We start from the raw sequence: 22,431 nt of genomic DNA, 5'->3' as shown, positions 1-22,431 counted from the left end.
CCACAGGGACCCTTGTCCCATCAGCGTGCAGGTACTTTGTCCCTGCAACTGTGGCATCTTCTTGCAGAGCAGAGGAGTCAGGAATGGTGGAGGCTGAGGACCCAGGAGATGCAGAGCTGGTGGGGGGGCCCGCCTGGCCCACAGTCCTGCACACAAAGTGGGGAGAAATAACCTTCTTTGTGTCCCCGCAGAAATCTTGAGAGGAAAACTGCCCCACTTCAACTTTTCTGACCTGTAATGTTCAGAGTAGCCAAACGCCAGCTGCCGGGAGAACAACACATCCTCATTTCCTGACTTGTGTGTCGTGAAGTTTCATTGTCCTGACGCAGCTTTGCAGTTCATTTCCTTAGCTTGTTAGACACAAAGCGTTCCCCACAAAAAAATGGAAATAAAGGGGAAAACCACACAATGGGATACACATGCGGATCTGAAGATGTCACTGAGTGTCTCATAAGTACTCATTATATAAACACATGCGTGTAACAAGTGAAATACGTATTTTTGCTTCCAAAGGCATCCAGCAGCAATGTAATCGTACTTAGAAAATGTAAAGCCATGCTTGCTTTACCTGTGCCGCACTGTGTTCCTTTATTTATATTTTTATGTCAAGCCATTCTACCAAACTTAGCAAAAGACAGCATTCTTTCGAAAAATTAAATAAACATTCTTACGTTTCAGTTTTTAAAAAATGAAAGTATTTCTAGCAACACTGGGGATAAAAGTCACAAAGAATAGTTCAAAGCCTGTAAGACACTATTTAAAAATGTTTGGCTCATTCGTAAACAGCCTAACCAAACCCAGGATTACTCAATGCTGAAAAAAATGTTCCTTCTGTCTTTACAACAAGCAAAATTAATTTCTATTTGGACTTATTTCTACTTTAGTTTTCTTCTTTTTTCCCTGTCATCTGTTACATATTTGTAAGAAGGCCTGAGACTTTTTTTTTTACAATCTAAGGTAATTCTTCATAGTGATTTGCAGACTGAAGCCATTCATTACAGAACTCAGTCCGTTTGAAAATTACAGTGTAAATAAAAGTAACTTGTAGCTAATGGTTAGAAGAGAGTTTTGTGTGATTTTTTTTTTTTTAATTTGGGTGGATTAACACAGTGCTATGAACTCAGTATGTGCTCAATAAACACACATTAGAAAGTGGAGGGGTGGGTATGGCATAGCTCAGTGGCAGAGCACACGCTTAGTTCCTGGGTTCAATCCCCAGCACCTCCAATAAAAAAATAAAAAACAAACAAACCTAATTACCTTCCCCCAGTCAAAAAAAGAAAAAAAAAAAGAAAAAAAGAAAATGAGAGTGGTGGCAAGAGAAAAGGTGAAGTGTTAGTTTTAGGGCCGCTTTCCTAAACTTACCCACATGCTAAAATGTGGAAACCGCTCCATCAAAATAAGAAAGGATAGTGGTCTTCAAGTTCTGAAAAAACATCAAAATTGTTAAATTACTGTTATAGATTGAACTGTGCTCCCACCTAAAAAAAGGTACGTCAAATTCCTAACCCTCAGTATCTCGGAAAGTGTCTTTATTTGGAAATAAAGTCATTGCAGATGTCATTAGTTAAGGGTAGCCATAGTGGAGTAGCTGGGCCCTTAAACCAGTGTGACTGGAGACACTACACTGGCTACGTGAAGACTCTGATACCCGAGGAGGATGCCGTGTGACTGGAGACACGCAGCTGTCAGCCAGGGCCCACCGAAGACTGGCCGCCACCACTGATGAAGGCCGGACTCCCCTGCTGGTTTGGAGAAGGGTGTGGCCTGCCAACACCTCGTCTGCAGACTTCTGGCCTTCAAAACTGTAAGACAAGACATTTCTGCTGTTTTAAGTCACCCAGATTGTGGTGCTTTGTTAGGTCAGTTCTAGGAAACTAATGTCATTACTTTATTTCATTTTATTTTAAAATTTCTTTATGTTCTTTATGTCGTAAAGTAAGACATGCTCATAAGAGGACATTTGTAGGATCACATGTCCTGAAAGAAGGGGAAAAAATCACTCAGTTTTCATCAGTCACAAACTACTAAAATTTGATGTATTTCTTCCCAGTTTTTCGTACGATTAGTTTGAATGTAGCTATGACAATAATCTCATACCAGTTCTAATTACAACTCCTACCATTTCTAATTAAAATGACAACATACATTTCTCTATTATGACACACTTTTTGTCAGGATCCTTTAAGTTTTTCAACATAAGCAACGTTGCCCAGTTGGGCAACTCTATTTTGTAATTCTACTATTTTCATTATTTTAGTCAGTCTTTTGGCGCTAAGGAATTAAAAATGTCTTTGATTATCTTATCAATTCTCTCTAAAGTGTGCTACGTGAGAAACAGGAGGTAGGTAATTTTGTGAAAAAACGGGCCATCAAATAGACCCCAACAAGCCACGGTCACACTCAGATAGGAACGGGGACACAGCTGACCCTCAGACCTGTGTATGAGAGGGAGCACCTTACAGTGCAGCTTTTGCTAATTCACGAACCAGCAGTCAGTGAATACTTGTTCCCGTGACACCAGGCTGGGTGATCTAACCACGGTGACCATGTAGATTGTAGCAGAACTGAAGCCAGGGCCTAGGTTCCCAATTCCTGCTCTGGTATCTTTTCTGCTTCTCTACCCAGGTCATGGCAATGATTGAAAAAATGCCTAAATGCTTAGTTGTGAACCCAGTAGAAATATATCTAATAGCTATGTATGTATCGGGTGATCCTGGAAATCTGGGCTGTCAGTATACTTTAGCTTGTGATGTGCAAACTTTTCATAGTGGTGGAAATCTTGTCTTAATAAACTATTACTCATATTCCCCATGTATAAAATATATAAAAGCAGAACTTGTGTGGTGGAAGGAGGAGGGCCAGGCTGCGGGCTTAGCAGTCCCGTTACTAACTCCCTCCGTCTCCCTTGGGAGAACCATCTCTGGGGAACGCTGAAGTCCCTGGAAACATGGGCTTCATCCACTCTACGTAGAATGGCCATGCAGAATGGGACTTTCTTAACGTCCAATTTGTGTAAAGAATTAATAGTTACCAAACGTTGCTTTTCAATGCTTCCGAGGCCACTGGCTCTTTTTTTCTGAGTGATGTCTTGTTCCCCTTCCTGGGAAATGGGGGTGACAGGTCTGAGCTGGTGTATGTTGTGTTCATCTCTGGATGACTCCCTTCTCAACCTCTCTTGCCATCGCCTGGCATCCCACCTCCTCTGCAGAGCTAAACAGCTAAGCAGTGATTCTAAAGGCCATTTTTGGGTAGCACTTCCCCACAGATACTATTTTAACTCTGAATATGTTGTTTACAAGACAGGAGGCTAATAGTAATAAGTTCTAAAGCAATAAAAGACGCAATTCTGGAAAGATAAGTGGTCTTTCCTTTTTGTGACTCTGAGGTGCATTTCCAGGAGAGGTAAAGACCCAGACACACTTTCTTAGCCCACTCTTTCCCTCCCTGCCAATCCCCGCCCCCCTAAACCTCATGGAGCTGTCTGGAGCCAGGAGTTGGGACAAAGCCTGGGGATTCATGTCAGTTAGTTGTGGCTGGCCTCTTGACCTGGTCCTGACTACATTTTCCAAACTAGTTGGTCACCAAACATGGAATAAAGATGGTGAAAGGAAGATGAAGATGATACTTAATGTTTATTCAAGAGAACAGAAAAGGCCTCCCATTTTGTAATTCATATATGGCATTTATAGCTCATAGTTTATCATTGGTATGTCACCACTTAATCTTTTATCATAGGGCATATTTTAGAAGATTTTGAGACCAGAGTCACAATAATTCACTGAGAACTACAAATCAATAGGACAGGCCAGCCTGCAGGGTCACTAATGGAGCCTTGTGGTTCATTCATTTTTAAAGGGATAAACTTGATCATGATTGAACTCCTTCCTCTTCAATGGCGGTTCTTCCGAGGCACCTCGGCCAGAATCTGACACATCATATTCAAACTCAAGGTTCTGTTTCAGTTGTGATGTATTAAATGGCTGGGCAGAAGAGGGGCCCGCAGATCGGGTCACTTTCTGAGATTTAGCTGAAAAAGCTCAGGACAGAAATGTGTCGAGTATAAACTAACTTGTTGGCTCTTAAGCTCGCAGGCCGGGCTTGGCTGTCCCTGGGCAGAGCCCCCGGTTCCCACGGCCCAGCCACCCATCCAAACCAGATACACGTGACAGCAGTTTAACAGCCCCGTCCAGCTCCTCCTAACCTCGTTCTGCAGCTCCCATCTTCATTTCTAAAGCTAGGGCTCCCTCTGAGCTCATTTCTGAGGCCTCTTGGGGTTTTTGCAGGTCGAAGACTTTTCAAGGGTGAACTTGATTTAAGCAATCCTGATACATGAAATAGAAATTAACAAAAAGGGTAAATTAAGGGATAGTAATTCTCTTTATTAAAGACTTCAAGTGAGTCTTCTCTAAATAGCAAGTTCCTCTGCATTTAAAACACTATTGATTAAAAAAAATGTTTAGGGGGGCTGGGTGGGGGAAGGGACAGACTGGGATTTCAAAATGTAGACTAGAAAAACAAGATTGTACTGTGTAGCACAGGGAAATATATACAGGATCTTGTGGTGGCTCACAGCGAAAGAGAACGTGACAATGAATATATGTATGTTCATGTATAACTGAAAAATTGTGCTTGACACTGGAATTTGACACAACATTGTAAAATGACTATAACTAAATAAAGAATATTAAAAAAATTGGAAAAAAAACCGTTTAGGAGGGGAGGGTATAAGTCAGTGGTGGAGCGTGTGCTTAGCATGCGCAAGGTCCTGGGCTCAATCTCCAGGACCTCTATTAAACAAACAAACAAACCTAATTCCCACCCCCCAAATTAAAAAAAAAAAGTTTACCAAAACCTCAGTGATCACAGGTACACATAAAGGAAGGTACACTTGCATCTTCTCATTTCCCAACCAGCGAGGTACCCCCAGCCCACCTGTCCAGTGATGCCCTGGTCAGGAACACACCTCTTCTTGGCTCGTCTCCCTCCCATGTTTCCCTTTCCTTTCACATGTGCTTCCCGGGATCATCACCCAGTAAATTACTGGCACCCAAACCCTTGTCTCAGGATCTGCTATGGGGAGATCTGAGCTCACATAGCTTCTCCATCACCGAAGTGGCAACTGCTCAGCCCTGGTTGCGGAGGTACCATATCTGTCTTGCCTCTGGTCTGCTGCTTCTTTTGCTGCCCTTTAATCTGCTTCTGCATCCTGTGCCTTCCATCCTGTTGTGCACTACAGTGGCTGCTTCTTCTCCCGGTGCTCAGAGATGGCCTGGAAAGGGCTGAGCTTCGCTGCTTGAACCCATAGCCTCCCACGTGTTCTTCATATGAACTTCTATTACTCCAGTCAATCCTCTTCCACTCGGCCAGGAGGTGTGAACAGTTATAGGGCTGAGGCCAGGGTTATATAAATCAGAGTCACCAAGGCCCCACGAGGACCTTTCAATCATTTCCATCCAATCCCACATGTTAGAAAACTGAAGGGCAGGGAGGGGAAGCATTTGTCCACCAGCGAATCAGAACTCAGATCTCACACCTTTCGGAGCTTGTGAACATATCCCACCCCCGGTTCCCTTGTTTGACCCAATTCCCCTTGCTTACCACTACGTCCATCGTTTATTTCCAGTGGATCCAAGTCTGCCACAACCCCGACGCCTTGAGTTACATTCATGTGGTCCAGCTTCACGGCTCTGCTACCTCCCTGGCCCTGCCCCCTTCTCAGGTTGAAAATCAATTTCTACCAAGATTTTTGCAACAAAGAAAAATCTAGGAAATAAGTAAAGTGATGTCCAGGGGGTCATCAGTGTCGACCTCTGGCATAATTAAGCTCCCCCTGGAATGCCTGTGACTGGACAGGAGATGATTGCCAGTCCGGCCCATGGTACCCTGGGAAGGACTGGCCCATGGTACCCTGGGAAGATGCGTGTTTATACCTACGGCCTGCTGAACTCCAGAGCATCACCTGCTACCCAAGCTCTCGAAAGCCAAGACTAGGCTGTTTCTCCCTTGATATGATTATACCCTGGGTTCTGTTTTTAACCCTCACAGCGCCCAGGCCTTGGTTTTGTCCTCTGGTCCCACCTAACCTGCCTGGCTTTCTCTCAAGCTTCTCCGAACTGAATCCTCTCGCCCAGTATGGCCAATTTCCTCATTCTTTTAATATCTCATTCTTGGTCCAAGAGAGCTATCTTTTCCTCCAGCCTAAAATGCCCGATTATTATTTATTTTCTGAATTATTATCTTTTTGGGTGGGTTTATTTGTGTTCTCTAATAGATGCTTGAGGACAAGTCCCCAATTTAAACCTACTTTCTGGCAACAGGTACTGCACGTGGCTTGTTATGGACTGAATGTTTGTGTCTCCCCCCTCATATGATGAAACCCTAACCCCTAGTGTGGCTGTATTTGGAGGTAGTGCCCCTAAGGCAATAATTAAGGTTGAATTCATAAGATCGTAAGGGTGGCGCCCCGATCCGACAGGACAGGTGTCCTTATGAGAAGAGACACCAGAGAGCTTGTTCTGTCTGTGAAACTAGCCCTGAGCAAAGCCCACGTGAGGACATGGTCAGAGGGCAGCTGTCCGCAAGCTGGGAAGAGCTCTCACCAGGAACCAAATTAGCTGGAACCTTGGTCTTGGACTTCCAGCCTCCAGAACTGTGAGAAAAGAGATTTCTGATATTTGAGCCCCACTTCAGTTTGTGGGATTGTTCTGGCAGCCTGAGCTAACACACAGCTGTTGAGTGAGAACATGGTTCCCCAGCCTCGGAGGTAGGCAGATATACACTGCTTCTGCATGGAAAATTAGCAAACTGTGCAGAGTCCCAAACCAAACCTTCCTTTGGCACCACCATTTAGGAACTCCCACCTTTTCCCCTGTTGGGACAGCATCCTCCCAAGTGTGAGCAGGGCTCTGAAATGCAAGCAAATCTTTTACCTCTTTGTTTGTCTACACTGCCTCAGGGCATCTCACCAGATGTCAAGTCTTAGGAGAGTCTCCTGGCCTAACACGGTTCACATCTCCTTTCTCCAGGCCTTATTACCCTGGCCTGTGCTCTTGGGATGGCCTCTTAACTGTTCTTAATCTGTCTTTATCTCGTTCACAGAAGAGGAAACGATGGGGGCTCAGAAGTTAAACACGGGCCAGCTTGCATAACTGATAAATAACAGAGCTAGGTTCTAACACAGTTCAGTTTTACCCCTAATCTGGCATACTTTCCACTAGACCTGTTTAGTGCTAGGGTTTATAATGTTATGCCTTTAACTATAGCTATCTGTGGAACTGTCTCGCATCCATCAGCAGACTGTAAGCTCTTTGAGGGTAAGCTGTCTTGAGCTTCCTTAGATGTCAGGTGATGGCTAAGCCAGTGCCTTGCACTGGGCAGCCACTTAAGAAAAGGTACTGAATTGAGAGTGGGAAATACTTATCATAAAGGTGATATGGGAAGCAGCAGCTTAGGAGAGAGATTTTGAGAAATCTTGCAGAAAGAAGAGTCTGTTTCCGAATGGAGTTTGAGGTGATACAGAGAATTTGGCTAAGGAAGGGGAGGGGGGTGTCTGAGGTGGGCCTCAGCGTCCTGAGGTTCTAGCTGAGGCTGTGAACTTGTGTTGGGAGGCTGGGCTTGGTGGACCCTGGCGTTTCTGCATCAGGTTCAGTTGTGAACACTGAGCAAGTCAGTTTCTTTAGATGTTGGTTTCCTAATATGTAAAGTGGGAAAAGTAAGAGTATCTACCATTTGGGGCTAATGTGAAGAATAATAAGATGGTACATGTAAAGGATTTAGCATGTTGTCTGGATCCAGTATGTGTTACCTAGTATTAATAATAAAAACTACTAAACTATTATTACTAGTACTGTGGTCTGAAGGTTCACGTGTGCACCAGTCTAACTCTGAGTCAGTTTACACTCAGAGATAATGCCACTGTTGTTGGTACATTAAAAACCAAAAATCACTCAAAAGCATGACTAAATTCATAGGAACACTTTGTTTACTATGATTTTCCTCATCGATAGGTTCCACGAATCCCTGAATATATTTTAGTCTTGGGAGGGATTCTCACAGTCAAAATCTTGGAAACCAAACTGCTGGGAGGCAGGAGAGGGCTAGACAGATTCTGCGTCAAAGACTCACTTGGCTGGATCAGACTTGGATTTTGGGAACAGGCCGGCCTGGTGAGAATCCCTGCTCCTCTTCCAGGCTAGGCCTCTAAGGAATTTGGGCAATTTCCTTCAGTACTTTGGTTTTCTCACCCTAAAATGAGGATAATATCACTCTAGGGCTATAGGAGGGATTAAACTGATACTGGGTATAAACCAAGTATTGATAGATCGTGATGATGGTGTTTGTGAAGACCGGTTATCAAGGGTCTTGGATTTCCTGACGCTCCTGTTCTCCAAGTGTGAGCCCTGTAACAGCAAGTTAGCATCATCTGAGAACTTGTTAGAAATGCAAGTTCCGGGGCCTATCCCACACTTGCGGAATCACAACTCTGGAGGTGGGGTTGGCAGTCAGTGCTTTTACAATTCCTCTTGGAGGTTCCCGCGCTATCACATTTGAGAACCTGCTGGGAAGTAATAGGGAGCCACTGAAAATTTTTGGACAGCGTAGTGAGTGACACAGACTATTGTGCACAGTGTATTTTGTTTAATAGGATGAAATTGCGTAACTGCTGGGTCGCTTCCAGAGTTGCCGAAGAAGCTGGTTTATTGATGCTCAGTGATCTCTGGGCACAACACTTGGGTTAGTCCTTCTGGTTCCCAACACAGTGCTCTCACCTGGTGAGTGAGCTGCTCAGCCCAAGGCACTGGGAGACCTGTTCTGGATTCAGTTTCCACCGAAAGTCTCGGGACCGAGCAGCCAAGCGAGGCTCAGCGAATCCCCAACTATAACCAGGTCACCAGTTTAGCCTGGAAAAGAAGAGAAAGGACAAGAAAACCAGGTGGGGAAACCGGAAATGAGGGTCTTAAGGGGACGAATGCGGTGGAGGGGGAGGGGATGGGGAGCACGGGGGCGGGAGGACCCTCCTCCTCCGGGACCCGGAGTAGGGGTGGGCCGGACGCCGCGGGCGAGGCCGAGGGGGGCAGGGTGGGCGCGCCCCTCTGCCGGGGGGGGGGTCCCGGCCCATCTCCCTTTGTCGCCAGCGGAGGAGGGCGTGCTCCCCCCGCCCCCCGCACCTGGCCCGGAGGCCAGGCTCCGCCTCGGCCATTGTCCGGGCCCCACCCCTGCTGAATATTCAGGCAGCGCCGCGCCCCGCGCCCCCCGGCCCGCCCCGCCCCCAGCCCGGCTCCGGGCGCGAGCGCGCTTCCGCCCGCTTTTCCTGCCGGAGGAGGAAAGGGGGAGCTGTTTGCTCTCCTCAGAATATATTTTCGGTGTCCCGTTTCTCCTCCTCCCGCGCCGCCGCCGCCCCCCGCCCCCCGCCTCGCTCCCGCCTCCTCGCCGCCGCCTCCCGGTCATCTTTGTCTGGCGGCCTCGCGCTCCGGGCTCCACTCTCGGCGCCGCCGCGGCCCCTGCTCCGGGCCGCTCGTCCAGGCGCGCGGCGGGGCGCGGGGCCGGGGCCTGAGGCGCGGCCGACGCCCGGGGGCCTGCCGGCCGCCCCGGCCATGGAGTGAGCGCCGCCCGCCGCCCGCGCTCGCTCCGCCCGCCCGCCGCCCCCGGCCTCGCCCGCCGGCCCGCGCCGACCCGGCCGGGCCTCCGACTCCGAGGAGCACAGCGGAGCGCTCTCGACTGCGGCCCGTCGCGGGGCGGCAGAAAGGGAAGATGGCGAACGACTCCCCGGCAAAGAGTCTGGTGGACATCGACCTCTCCTCCCTGCGGGTGAGCGGCCGCCGCGGGGCGCGGGGAGCCGGGGCCGCGCCCTGGCGGGCCGGGCGCTCGGGCGCCGCCGCGGGCGGAGCGGCGGGCGCGGCGGCCCCTTTGTCTGGCGGCGTCGGCGTGTGCGGGGCCCGGGCGCGACCCTCGGCCGCCGCCCGGACCCCGAGCCCCGCGCGCCCCGGGCCCCCCGACCCCTATCACCGTCCCCCGGGCGCCGGCGACCGCGCCGGGCTAAACCCGCGGCTCTCGTCCCCGCCCTTTCCCTCCCGCTGTCCCGCTCCTTCGGTTCATTGTTGTGCCGCTTTGACCGCTCACCCCTCCCCTCCTTCTTCTCCAGGACCCGGCTGGGATTTTCGAGCTGGTGGAAGTGGTGGGAAATGGCACCTACGGACAAGTCTATAAGGTCGGTGCGGGCGCCTCCTTTGTTTCCCGGGTACGGGTTGAAACTTCGGGTCCAGGGGCGCCGGGAGGGTGATGGATACACGCCGCTGCCCGGAGTTGGGCGAGGGGTCTCGCCTCGCCGTCCCTCTGATTTTAATCAGAGTTTATATTCCGACTGGCCTTAGAAGACCTCACGCCCTGGCTCTCGGATGAGGAGATCGGCTCCACTCTCCGGCACTCACTTTTCTTTAATAAAATAGGAAAGCGTTTTTTCTTTTTCATCCGGCAACCTAGATTTTCCCGTCTTTCCCGAATCTGGCCTTCGGAGTTGGCGTGTTAATTAAAATTCACGATAGGCAGGCCTGGCCTGTGATTATCCTAAACCACTGCCTTGGCCTCCTGGAGAACTGTCTTCGAGTTTCCTCGTTTGAATGCTTGCCAGGCGCTCAGGGAGCGGAGTTTGCTGTTACCTGGGACTACTTTGTAACTAGCGTACAGTCTACGGATGGGTGCATATTTTGGGGAACCAGGGAGGGGTGTGCGCTTGGGCAGCAGGAGCAGGAAGAATTACAGTGTGAGGATTATATAGTCTGGATTCCAGGAATAACCTGTTTGACAGGTGTGTAATTGAAACAGAAAAGAGGCAGAGCCGAGCAGGGGAGAGGATGCCCAGATCTCACACCCACCCCAGGTCTTTCTCTCTCTTTTTTTTTTTTTAAGCGAGCACCCCCCCCCCCCAATGAAACGAACATATCTGGAGTCTCTGACTCTGCCCTGAGTAGCTGACACCCAATGTGACTAGCAGGGCTGTTCCTTTTATCCAGGGCACATGCTGGAGACCATGCGAGCTATGGGTGATGGAGGTGCAGGCCTTGAACATTTGAAACAGAATGTTAACGTTCTCCCTGTCCTGATTTGTTTCTTATTACTGAACGCTTTCTGAAAGTTATCTCCACTGAGGGTATTTTGTAGCTGTCAGTGTTTTCTAGCTGAGTACAAGATTGGGATAGAAAAATCTAATGAAGCAGGGCTTTGTGGTTCACTGTGAAGAATTGTCATTGTCTCGTTAAAGATGGGGGGAGGGTTGGAAGCTGACTGTAGACGTTTTGTTAGGCCAAATTAAGTGTGGATCCCATTGTCTCTCTTCTGCTTTGTGAATAAGGCTTATCTATCTCTAGAACGCCTCTGCCCAGCCCCGACTTCCCCTGGCCGGGGCTGTGTACCGGCCTGTGGCCTGAGCTTGAGTCAGTATTCTTCAGTGATTTCAAGTGAATTAGCATGTGTTTTGTTGGTTAACTGTTGGGGCCGGGGCCAGATTTTTGAATTTGAAAGGGAGCCCTGTTAACGCAGCCTGCTGGGCTCAACTGAATTTGGACGCCTTCGGGAAATTTTGGAAAAGATTGTGTTGCAACTCCCTGAGTGGTCTGCTGAGTGCCTTAAAGACGTCCTCCCAAGCCCCGGTGTTTGTTTAAGCACCAGTCAGTTTTTTTCTAACCCAGTTTTTCTGGCCAAATCCGAGTGGTGAGTGTACTCTTCCAAGTGAGTTAGTCAAAGCTTGTTTTTGACCTGTTTACACAGTAGTTGGATTGTTTGTGTCTTCTTTGGTCAGCATAGATGCAAACGCCGATGAAGTCAACTTGAAGCCCCCCCCCCCCTTTTTAAACCATAAGAGAAAAGGAAGAGTGAAACCTGAAAGTGTCTTTATTGGCTTAGGAGCTGGGAGTTCTTTATGGGAGCAGCTGGGACAGGTTCGCTGCCAAGTGTTTACCCTCTTTCCCTCTTTGGGTTGTGCTCTCTTCCCCCAGGCTTTTGCCATAGATTTGCTGAGCACCACTTTGAGAAGTATTGGGGATACTGGCAGTGACTTGGCTCTCACTACAAAGTCAGTACAGTCGAGGAGGAATTCTAAAATTGTGCAAACCTGAGGAATTAAGAAATCTGCAAAGGTGGCATACAGTCCTGAGCAAAATAGTGCTTGAGATTTTGCTGGCCTGCAGTTGTTTTATTGTTATGGGGAATTTGAAACAGGCACAAGGAGGGAGGGTTGATAGCAGTTTCACAGTTCCCAGCACATGACTAATCTGGTTTTGTCTTCCTCCCCCTCCTCCACTATCTTAACATAAAGCCCAGATACCATTTCACCCCTGAATACTTCAGTATGTATCTTTTTCATTTTTCAGATAGTCACAATGCTATTCTCACACTAAAAAAATTAATTCCTTAACTATCAAATGTTCAGTGTTAAACATTTCCCTGATTATCTCATACATGTTGTTTTCTTACTATCAAGAGAAGTTTTTTCATATTTATGAACTGATACTGGGAAATTTAGTCTTCGAGATGATGGGAATAGCAGGAACAGTTTAACGTTTCCATTTTCTTCTGCCTTTAAATGTGCAATTTCTAGAATTGTTTACGTCACGCTTAGGAGTTTGTTTAGGATTTTTGTTGGCATGATTTGCATATGGTGGTTTTGGGATTAGATTATTAACACTAGCATTTGTTTACTGTTGCTGAACATCCACTGGTGTGAATAGCATGAGAGTTTGGAAAGTACTTATGTCTGATTTGTTATTTATAAAGAAACTTTTTTAAAAACATGATTTCAGGTAAAACACCTGTAAGCTGAAAAACCTATAGTCCTAATTATTTTGTTGTTATAGTTTATGTTTTTTCCTATGAACTTTATTTTAGTGATGGTGGTTGCTTATTTTTAGACGACTATATTTACATGAAATGAATGAGTAGAAAGAGGGAATTCTCTGAGTTTTGATAAGTTCTGTGAAAATGGCTTTCTTGGGGGTAGTCTATAATTTTCTCTCTCTGACAAAAATGATAAATAGTCTGGATATAGTTGAACATTTATCTAACTTTGTCTTTAAAAAAGGAGTTGAAACACAGGCTATATTCTTTTTAGAGAAATCTATTTTTTGTTTTAGGTTTTTGAGGGATCAGAGGGAAGGATACCCTAAATTAAAATGTTAAAAAAATGGTGAACTTCTTTTCACAGGGTTTCATTCAGAATACTGTATTTTTATAAAAATGTCTCTGAAATGATCTGTACATGTCGAGGAAATATAGTGAATTTTAATTATTTTCATCGAAGCAGGATGATAGCGTAAAAAATCCAAACCAGGAATGACAAATCAAAGTTTGTCTCTGTGTTATTGGATTTTATTATTTTTAATATGTAGTTGACTTTTTTTTTTTTTCTCTTGGGATAGCTACTGTTATTTTGCATTTTGTGAGCATTCAGTGGCAGGTGTTCCAAAATGTCTTGGCCAGAGACAGGAAAACCCTGCATCTGGAAAAGCACGGGTAGGGAGCGAGAGGGGGAGTGACTTAGAGGCTTTAGAATCCAACAGGTGCAGTGCCTGGAGTCAGGGCTCACTTACAGCAAGGGTGGATGGAGCATCTTGACCCTGTCTGACCCTGTCCTTGGAGGAAGGATAAGCTGGAGGCCTTGGAGGTTGAGGCCCAGGGACGGTAAGCAGAGCCAGCCTGAGAGGTCGCCACCCACTAGGCACTATGCTGTTGCTGTCCTCCTCTTTTATTGAAGAAAGGGGGCGGTGTGGCCCAAGGGCAGAGGGTGACCTTTGGGACTGGCAGGAGGGCTGGGGAGTAGTGGGCATCTCAGGAGGGCTTATCTGCTCAGGAGTTGAGGAGCGCCATCATTCTTCACTTTGAGGAGCCATAGAAAGCTTCGTAGGTAAATGGGAATCCCTGGAGTAGGAGACTTACTTGGTCAGATGAGGTTTTGGGAAGGAGCAGGTCAGATGGCTGGCCTGGGCCAGTGGTCCAGAGAGAGGAGGTGAAGGCCGAGGCAGGGTAGTGGCAGTGGTGGTAGGCAGAGGAGTGATAAATTCTTGGACTCTCCTCTTTGCAAAATTGATTTAATCTGCTGAGTTCACTCTCCTGCAGGTTTTGGTGTGGCCCTTTAAATGGATCCAGTGTGTGCCTACTGGATTAGGAGAAACCTTGGGATTTGGGAAAGTGCTAAAATTACTTTCCATTGCTCTGCAGTGAAGTGTCCTGTAAGTTTTGTAGCTTTTAAAAATCATCAGTGTAACGTTTTGGAATAAGCTCTTGTGGGAGGGGGCTCTATAAATGACACCTGGTAAGGGTGGCATCTCTTGTTCTTAACTGGAGATACAGACATCCACTGGGACGACATGAATTTGGTAGAGCTAGATGTTTTCAATAGGAGGAGTGTTGGTCTGCCACTGAGTGGCATGTACAGACTTGTCCTGAGACTAGAGTTCCTTCCTGCCGGACGGATTCTGGGCTTGGGTTAAGGGAGAGGGGAAGCCGGCCCTGTTGAGTACACAGTGGTGTGTGGGCTCTCTTAAAAAAATATCGACCTCAAACTTCCAAAAACTGTTTTGGAAATAAACTAAATCAGGAACATCAAAAGCTTTGCAGAAAAACCACCCACCAGATAAAACCCTGCTGAGGATGGCTTTTTAATCCTTGTTGCTTGAAACTTTGTAGTGACAGTATTTATTTGCATGGCTCCAAACTTTTTGCCTTTTTTCTTATTAACCAATTTTGGATATAGGTGTATTTCTACATTTTGACATTATCCAGAAGTATTATTTGGGGGCACTTTTGGTATAGTATGTGTGTTCATAGATTTTTATGAACTGGCCTGGAAAAGCAAAGGTGATTTTTCAAAAAATACAGCCTACTTTTGAAATAATAAATCCCAGAATAGATGTGCTAAACCAAGGAATAATCTAAGGAGTCTCATTCCCAGGGAACTAAAAATAATATAAACTAAATACATTTTAACCTAGAGATGAGTGTTTTGACACTTGAATTTCAAACGTGGTCTTTTGTTACGTTGCTTTCTTGGTAAATAAACACTTTCACCTGGTTGTGAACAGCTGCTTGAGCCAGGAGGTGCCTACCCTCAGAGCATCAGATGTTTTTTCATCTCTCAGTTGCATTCGGTTTATAATGCTTGTGCTTCTTAGTATCAGTGCTTTCATTTTTCTGTATCCTAATAATTTAAAGAAATTGGCAGAGGGCAGTAGAATATAAATGATTGCCCAAGTCACTGCTTTCAGACTCAGGTGGTCCAGATACTGAAGCAGAACTATTGCCCTGAGGGCAGCACTGACATGTGACAACCTGGAATCTTCACTTCCCATCGTGAAAAGTAAAGTGCACAGAAAGTGCAGACCACGTGGACGTTGACTGTATTGGAGTCAAAGACTTAATCCACAGTAAGTTCTCAAAATCAAGCACTGCCTCGTTAGGATTTGTGATAATTTTAAGGGTTGAAACAATTTCAGGTGACCACCTTACCTTTTAAAAATCAGTGTTTTAAAGACTTTGTTCCTCCCACAAGTAGCTAAATGTGTAGCTAGTGGATCACAGATCATCCTGTCAAATATTTGTAAATGATTGCTTTGAATATTTACTATAGACAGATTTCTCATGAATTCAAGTTGGTTTTAATACTACTCTCAATTACCAGTTGTAAAATATTAAGATATACTTAATATTTAATTTGGAGCAATTTAATACTTAATTTGGAGCAATTATATGATTATCAGGGGCAGAGATGCCCAAGTACCTTTGGAAGATTTGGTGCACAGTTATTTTTCTCTTATAATATGATAACGCAAGAATTGACTCAGGATACATTTTTTGAATTTGTAGAGGGGTGGCCAGGAAGAGAACGGAGAAGACCTGGGTGATGTTATGTTACCAGTGACCAGCGTGGCAGCCATGTGGCCTCAGGTTTTTATGGTATTCTGTTATGAGGCTGGGTCAATAATAAAAGTCTGCTGGCATTATTCAGAAGAGAAGTGATGTGTTGGCAGGCAGTGACTCGGGAGGCACTTTTTTTCTGTAAGGATTTCAAAAGGAAGGATGGAATGATAACTTTTAGGACTTCGCAAGTTTTAAAAACCGGAATGTTAGAAATTCTGACATCTGTGTAGCATCATGAGGAATATAGAACTGATGTGGGGAGACAGGTGAGCCGCACAGGGCTGGTTGCATGTCACTTCCAGAGGCAGGCAGTACGGCTACTCTCAAGGAGCCCAGGGAAGACGGGCTGGGTGCCAGGTGCCAGATGTATGACCTCAGCTCTACCACAGAGCTGCGTGTAGATAACGGCGCATGCGCCAGCATGAGGCACTGGCTCTGACTTCATGGGGCTCTCAGCTTCCAGGGGCTTCTCTGTGCCGGAAACTGGACTACAGACACGTGACTAGAGAAGGGAGGTGAGAAAGTGAACATACAATATACCAGCCTCAAGCTTGTTATTAGTAGAATCAAAGGACATAATGTCACCCTGTCAACTTGCTACGCCATCCTTCTCAGTTTCTGAGGTTACCTTGTGGTACCCCAGTCAGCAGGACACACCTGGAGGAGCATTGGGCTGGCAGGATGGATTGTATGCAGGGCTCCCCAGGAGCCCTTGGGTCAATTCCCTGCATTAGTGAGCTGGAGAATGGGGGAGCCCCGTCCACCTGGAGTGGGGAGCTGCTTCTTGCTTTCTGCTGAATTGGGCCTCCATCCCGGGAGCAGTGCTTGTATCCCAGATGTGGCCGTGTTGAAACTGTTCAGTTTCAATTATTAAAAAGGAAACCCCCCGCCACTTACATGTTATGACCTAAAAACTTTATTTTCACTCTATGACAAATAGGGCCTTGAAACACTTACCCAGGTTAGGAAGGCACATAGTTACAATCGTGGGACAAACTGAAGTTCTTGTATCATAGCTGGGAGCCATCCTGTTCCCAAGAGGCATCCGTTTTCAGTGCTGTTAGTTTCATCCTCTGAAACTTACTGCCGTGTTTCTGAGTTAGATGCTTCTGTGGCTTTTTCTTGATTTATCAGTTTTATGCATTTACTGACTTCTTGCAGCAGCAGTTACAGTTGTTGAACTACCAGTGTGGTCCTCTGTAGTTGAAGGATTAGTTTGCCCCCCTCCCTTAAATGAGGATATCATAATTTGGGGTTAAAGTGGTAATTGTTTTTGTTACACCATTTATCTCTGAGCCAAGCAGTCTAATACGGTTACATTTTCTTTTGCAAAAACTCCTTCTTCCTCACATCGTCTTTTTCGTTGGCTTGGTTTTCTGTGTACCTGTCATTACTTTACCCCTACAAATGCCCTAAAAGGTGCATCGAATGCCTAGGAAAGTTAAGCCCCAATCTATGGTTTTTCTAAACACTGAAGCATGTCAGATGATTGATTGTTTCAGATAACCGATAGGTGCCACTTTTTTCCTCCCTGCAGGTACCACAGAGCTGGCCAGGTCGGCTTGTCCTGCCCTGGTGCGTAGCACTAGTCCTGGAACATCTGTTTCCTGGATGCCACAGTCTTTTTCCCCCTCTGGTTTACTGCCTTGCTTTCCTGAAGGACATCCTGCCACAGCTTTATAGGCAGGGTTGCCTGGGGTCTAAAGGTTTTAAGTCTTTGGATGGCCGAAAATGCTTTGATTTCTTCCTTCATGTGGGATTTTTATGTTAGCTGGTAGAGACTTGTCTAGGTTGGATATCCATTTTTTTCTTGGAATTTTGAAGACATTGCTCTTTTATTTGAGTGGGACCTGTTTAAAACTTCTTTTGGAAAGCTTTTAGGATCTCCTCTTTATTCCTGTGTTCCCACATTTTGTGAGCGCCTTGTGTTGTCACTCACTATTCTAAGCGCTTGGTCATTTCTTTTATCAGGGGCTGTCCTTTTGTTCTGGGAAATTTTTTTTATCTTCCCCTCCAAATTCCCTGCTTTCTCTTTCCAAGAGTCCTATTAGTCACCTCTTTGATTTATTTTCTTATCATTTCCCCTATTGTTATGTTTTTGTTTTGTTTTGTTCTATTATTATGAGATGTCATTGACCTTCCACTTCAATATTTCTATTGAATTTTTAACTTTGTCATGTTTTTAATTTATAAGAGAACCCCTCTTTCACATTTACCTTTTTTTAAAAACTGCATCTGTTCTTTCATGGATGTCTTATCTCTGAGAATTTTGAGAGTAGATATTCTTGTTTTATTGGTTTTCTAGTGCTCCTGCATCCCGTTTCCTGCAGATTTCATTTTTCATTTTTGTTTATTTGGGTCTCTATCTTTAATGCTGAAGATTTCCCTTAAATGCTTGGAGATGTGGGAGGGCTCATATTTAAGAGTGAGGCACTAGGAGTGACTTGGAGGCTGCTGACTGCTGGCTCTTTAACGTGGGAGCACTGGTGGGTGGGGAACCCCGCTGCTGAGTGTCTGCAGGGCTTGTCTTTGGGGTTTCTCTAAGAAGAACCCGCCTCCTGGTTGTACACCTGTTTGTGGGGGGTCTTGCGGATCAGAGTGGAGGAAGGAGGCTGGGGATCTGCAGTCTAGTATCTTAGCCTTGCAGCCTGGGTCCCACCATCTTCTCTCATGTCCTCTCGTCTGGAACGTTTCTCTTCATTTTCTTCAGGGACTAAAACTGTGGTTTTTGGGGGGTGGAGTGATGTGCTGTGGTCACTAGACTGTGTGGGATGGGGCCAGGGACCTGGGGCGTTCAGTCACTGAGTGCCATCTCTGATTTTAGCCTTTTACTTCACTTGGTATCATTTGATTCCAAACGGTGATTTTCTCAGGGTTCTCTGGGGCACATTGCCTCACTTTTGCTGTCCTCCTCATTTGGCACTTAACAGTTTTTCCTCTTTCCTAAGTGAATTACTGCTCACTTTTTAGCTGTCAGAATCTGATAGAAGGATCTCTGCTATCATCGCCTCTTTCTCTCTTTATTCTTCTATTTACCTTATAATCATTCGTATGGGAACTAACCCCCGTGACTTGTGGGACCAGTCCACCAGACTAGGAGTTAGCCAGAAGTTATATCTTTGCTTTCAAACCTCTGGTTTTGTTTGGGTCTTGGCTGCTTTTCATCCACAGCAGTAACAACAAAAACAGCAACGCCAGCAACCAAAATAAAAAGAGGAGTCACGCAGCGCCTTAGTGCATGGCCTCTGTGCTGATAACCTCATCTGGGGGATGCACGTCCAGGACGGGAGGATGAGGAGGGCAGGCAGGCAGGATGCAGAGCGGTGCGGTGGGTGTCTCACCAGGCCCGCCGCTGCTCCCCACAAGCCCCAAGAGACAGGCAGGTCTGTTCGGCAGGTTTTAAAAATTATTTTAAAAACAGCTTTATTGACGTATGCTTTAATGTGTCACGGAATTCACTCGTTTCAAGCTTGCATTTCAGTGATTTTAGTAAGTTTACTGAGCGGTGTAACCGTCGCCACCAATCAGTGTTGGACACTTTGATCACCCCAGCACGATGCCTCCTACCATTTTACAGCCCTTGTTCCAGCCCAGAGCCCCAGACGACCACTAATCTATTTTCCGTCTCTAAATTTGCCTTTTTTGAACATTTTATATAAATAAAATCACACAGTGTGTGGTCTCTGGTGTCTGGTTCCTTTCGCTATGCATCGTGTTTCTGAGGTTCGTCCATGCTCCAGAGTGTGCTAGCTTGTTCCTTTTTATTGTTGAATGGTGTCCCAGGCTGTGAATGTGCTGTTTTGTGTGCAGTTCGTCAGCTGATGGATGGTGCAGTTGCAGGTTTGGCTGTTGTGAGGAATGCATTCAGCAGGGGTTTGGGCCTGGCATCCCAGGCCCTTTCAGAAGAGCTTCCTGGTCAAACTGCACCTTGGAGCCTCACGTCGAGGAGGGAAGAGAGTGGGAATCTGTCCCCCTCTCTGTCAGTGGCACCATGCCCCCCTGGTTCTGAGGACCCGGCCTGCCTGCCTGCCTGCCTCCCTGAAACTTCTGCCTTCCCGACTCCTTATTAGTCATCACTGAGCTTAGGTCATCTCTTTACTCATGAAAACAGTTTCTTTCTTATCGCTGTAAAGACAAACTGTTCACTTATCAGTGAGGTCACTGATGTTGAGAACTAGACCAAACTGGTTTTTCCTTCTCACATTTTGTTGGGGGATTCCATTGGAAATAGCCAGCCATTTGCCATGTGATGGCTAAAGACTAGAGTCTTCCTTAATCTCAGGCAGAAGCTGTTGACTCACCACGGTTAAAAAAAAAACACACAAAAATCTGTTATCCTTGGTCAGAAGGCTATACAGCAAGTTAAATAAATGGTTTGTTGTATTATATGGGGGAATACAGTTACTCATTTGACTTGCTTCAAATGTACATTTAGAGTAGTTTTTTCGTCTTTTGTCCTAAAGCATTTTTATATCCTTTATTAAGGGCTTCACTGTATTCAGATCAAATTAATTAAACACTAATATATAGACTTTGAAATGTCTTGTTCTTATGACTTTCATTCTTACCTGCTTATGATAATGACAGAGTACTGTTACAACCAGAGCCCTCCCCGCTTCAGTTTTTCTGAGACCCTGTGTGTGTCATCGCTGTGTAGTCTTAGGGCTCTTCCATTCGGAGACCTCAAGTCCAAGCCTGAGCACCGCCTGAGTCAGGGTTGTGCCTCCAGGGATCGTACGAGTTACTGGGGCTCCCAGGTCGGGTCCCGAGTGTGGCCTGGGGTTGAAGATGTGTGTTCTGGACGCACGACTCACTGGGTGTAATTCACGCCGCTCGAGCGTGCCTGCAGTTCTCGGGCCTTTCCTGCTTGAGCTTGGGTGTCTGTTCTCTCTCCGTATGTCCGCGCGCTCCTCGTCCGTTCTTGCTGCTCCTTCCCTTAGTTCCCAGAAGAAACCTGTGGATGTTCTGCTCTTTACTGCTTAGTGACTTGAGGGCTTAGTATCTGTTGCGTTTCGCTGTTTGTGAGATGTTTTGAGTCTGCTCTGCTCAGCAGGATTCCTTTCAGTCCTCTGTTACCCCAGTACTTACTGCACACGCGCGTGTGCCGGGCACCTGGCGGTGAATGGAGGTGGGGTCAGTACGTGCCCCCTTGGGCCCCACAGCGGGCAGTTTCAGGAGGGGGATACTGCAGATGGGAAGAGCAGGGCCTGTGAGAGCACATGGCTAAGCTGGATCTGAGAAAGTAGATGGGGTAGGGGGTACACACCTTAAATCCAGTGTCTCCGGGTGTGGCAGAGCTCTGCGAGGAGCAGTGAACCATCGGCTTGTAGTTAAAACTAGCCATCGTCTTGGCTAATAGAGCTTTGCATAGAGACAGGAGGATGTGGTCCGTGGATGATGGTAATTGCCAGCCCCTTCCAGTTTGCCTTGAGTTTATGTCTCCTGGGAGCCCCCTTGCAGCCTACATCTGGGGCTGTTCTGAATCTCCTGCATCAGTTAGCAGTTATCAGCTCTCACCCCAGCATCGCCGCAGAGAGGTGGGGTGGGAGGGTGCTCTTGTCAGACCTCAGGGTTTCCTGTGAGCCACTTTTGGTGCTTTTAGTTGTGGCTGGAGGGCTCTGGGTGTACACTGCACACGAGGCAGGGGATGGCCCCCCGCAGCCCCTCCCACCTTAGGGCCGGAAGTGGCCTCTGTAAAGTGGGAACGCTGCTGCGCAGATAGCTTTGTGATAGTCAGATAGTTCTCAGTAAGTTTCTGGAGTTCAGGTCATACAAGGAAATGATTGAAAAGATGAAATTTTACATTTCTGTTCGGGTACTATGTATTTACTTTTTGATAATACAGACAAAAGATTATTTTCTTTCCTGAGTTTTCTGAGTGAAATGGTCTTGTGGACTTTTTTGAAAAAATTTAATATTGAGTATGTTTCTAATCTTTCTCTAATCACACTGGGAAAAAGGCCTTTTTAATTACTAATGCTAGACATCAAAATGTGAATTTTTTTGTTTTATTTTGTTTAAACAAGGCTTCTGCCAGTCATCAACCCTAAGATTGAATTAGACATTTCATTAATTTGCTACTGATGAAATTAGCTGAAAATATGTATTCTCCTTTTTACTTAGTGATTTAAAATGCTAAATTTAATATAAGATGTTGATTTTTTTCTTCTTGGCCTTTGTTCTCTTTTCTTTCTTTCTGGCTCCTTCTCAAGCATCTTTTCATGTGCTTGTTGGTCATTTGAGTATCTTTGGAGAAATGGTATTCAGATGCTTTGTGCATTTTTAAATTGTGGTTTTTTTTTAAGTTTTTAAGTTATAAGAGTTACCTGTTCTCTAGATACAAGTCCTTTGTCAGATATATGACTTGCAAAATTTTTCTCCCATTCTTTGAGTTGACTTTTCACTTTCTTGATGGTATACTTTGAAGCACAGAAGTTTTTAATTTTGATAAAGTTCAATTTATCTATTTCTTTTTTGTGTGTGTGCTTTTGGTGTCATGATCTAAGGAACTACTAGGCCAAG

At 46.0% G+C, this 22,431-nt stretch overlaps 1 protein-coding gene and 1 long non-coding RNA gene across 51 annotated transcripts in view; one reads left to right on the top strand and one right to left on the bottom strand.

Annotated features, from left to right (window-relative positions):
* Window positions 1–7,966: 7,966 nt before the first annotated feature.
* Window positions 7,967–8,979, bottom strand: LOC140690131 (uncharacterized). The gene is made up of 2 exons (XR_012065315.1): window positions 8,772–8,979; window positions 7,967–8,402 (listed from the first exon to the last, which is right to left on the bottom strand). It is a non-coding gene; the product is annotated as an uncharacterized lncRNA (long non-coding RNA).
* Window positions 8,980–9,358: 379 nt separating this feature from the next.
* The window catches only part of MAP4K4 (mitogen-activated protein kinase kinase kinase kinase 4), a 141,599-nt gene continuing 128,526 nt past the window's right edge, over window positions 9,359–22,431 (top strand). For 4 of the 50 annotated variants that reach the window (XM_072951267.1, XM_072951278.1, XM_072951250.1 and 1 more), the window contains exons 1-2: window positions 9,362–9,810; window positions 10,145–10,210. In XM_072951267.1, coding sequence (XP_072807368.1) covers window positions 9,754–9,810; window positions 10,145–10,210 — 123 coding nt within the window. In that variant the 5' untranslated portion in view covers window positions 9,362–9,753. Of the gene's footprint in view, window positions 9,811–10,144; window positions 10,211–22,431 lie in introns of all 50 variants that reach the window. The other 46 variants (XM_072951268.1, XM_072951265.1, XM_072951251.1 and 43 more) reach the window with 17 other exon arrangements.

This window comes from Vicugna pacos, chromosome 28, assembly GCF_048564905.1.
Source record: "Vicugna pacos chromosome 28, VicPac4, whole genome shotgun sequence".
Lineage (NCBI taxonomy): Eukaryota > Metazoa > Chordata > Mammalia > Artiodactyla > Camelidae > Vicugna > Vicugna pacos.
This window is presented reverse-complemented; position numbering and strand designations above follow the sequence as displayed.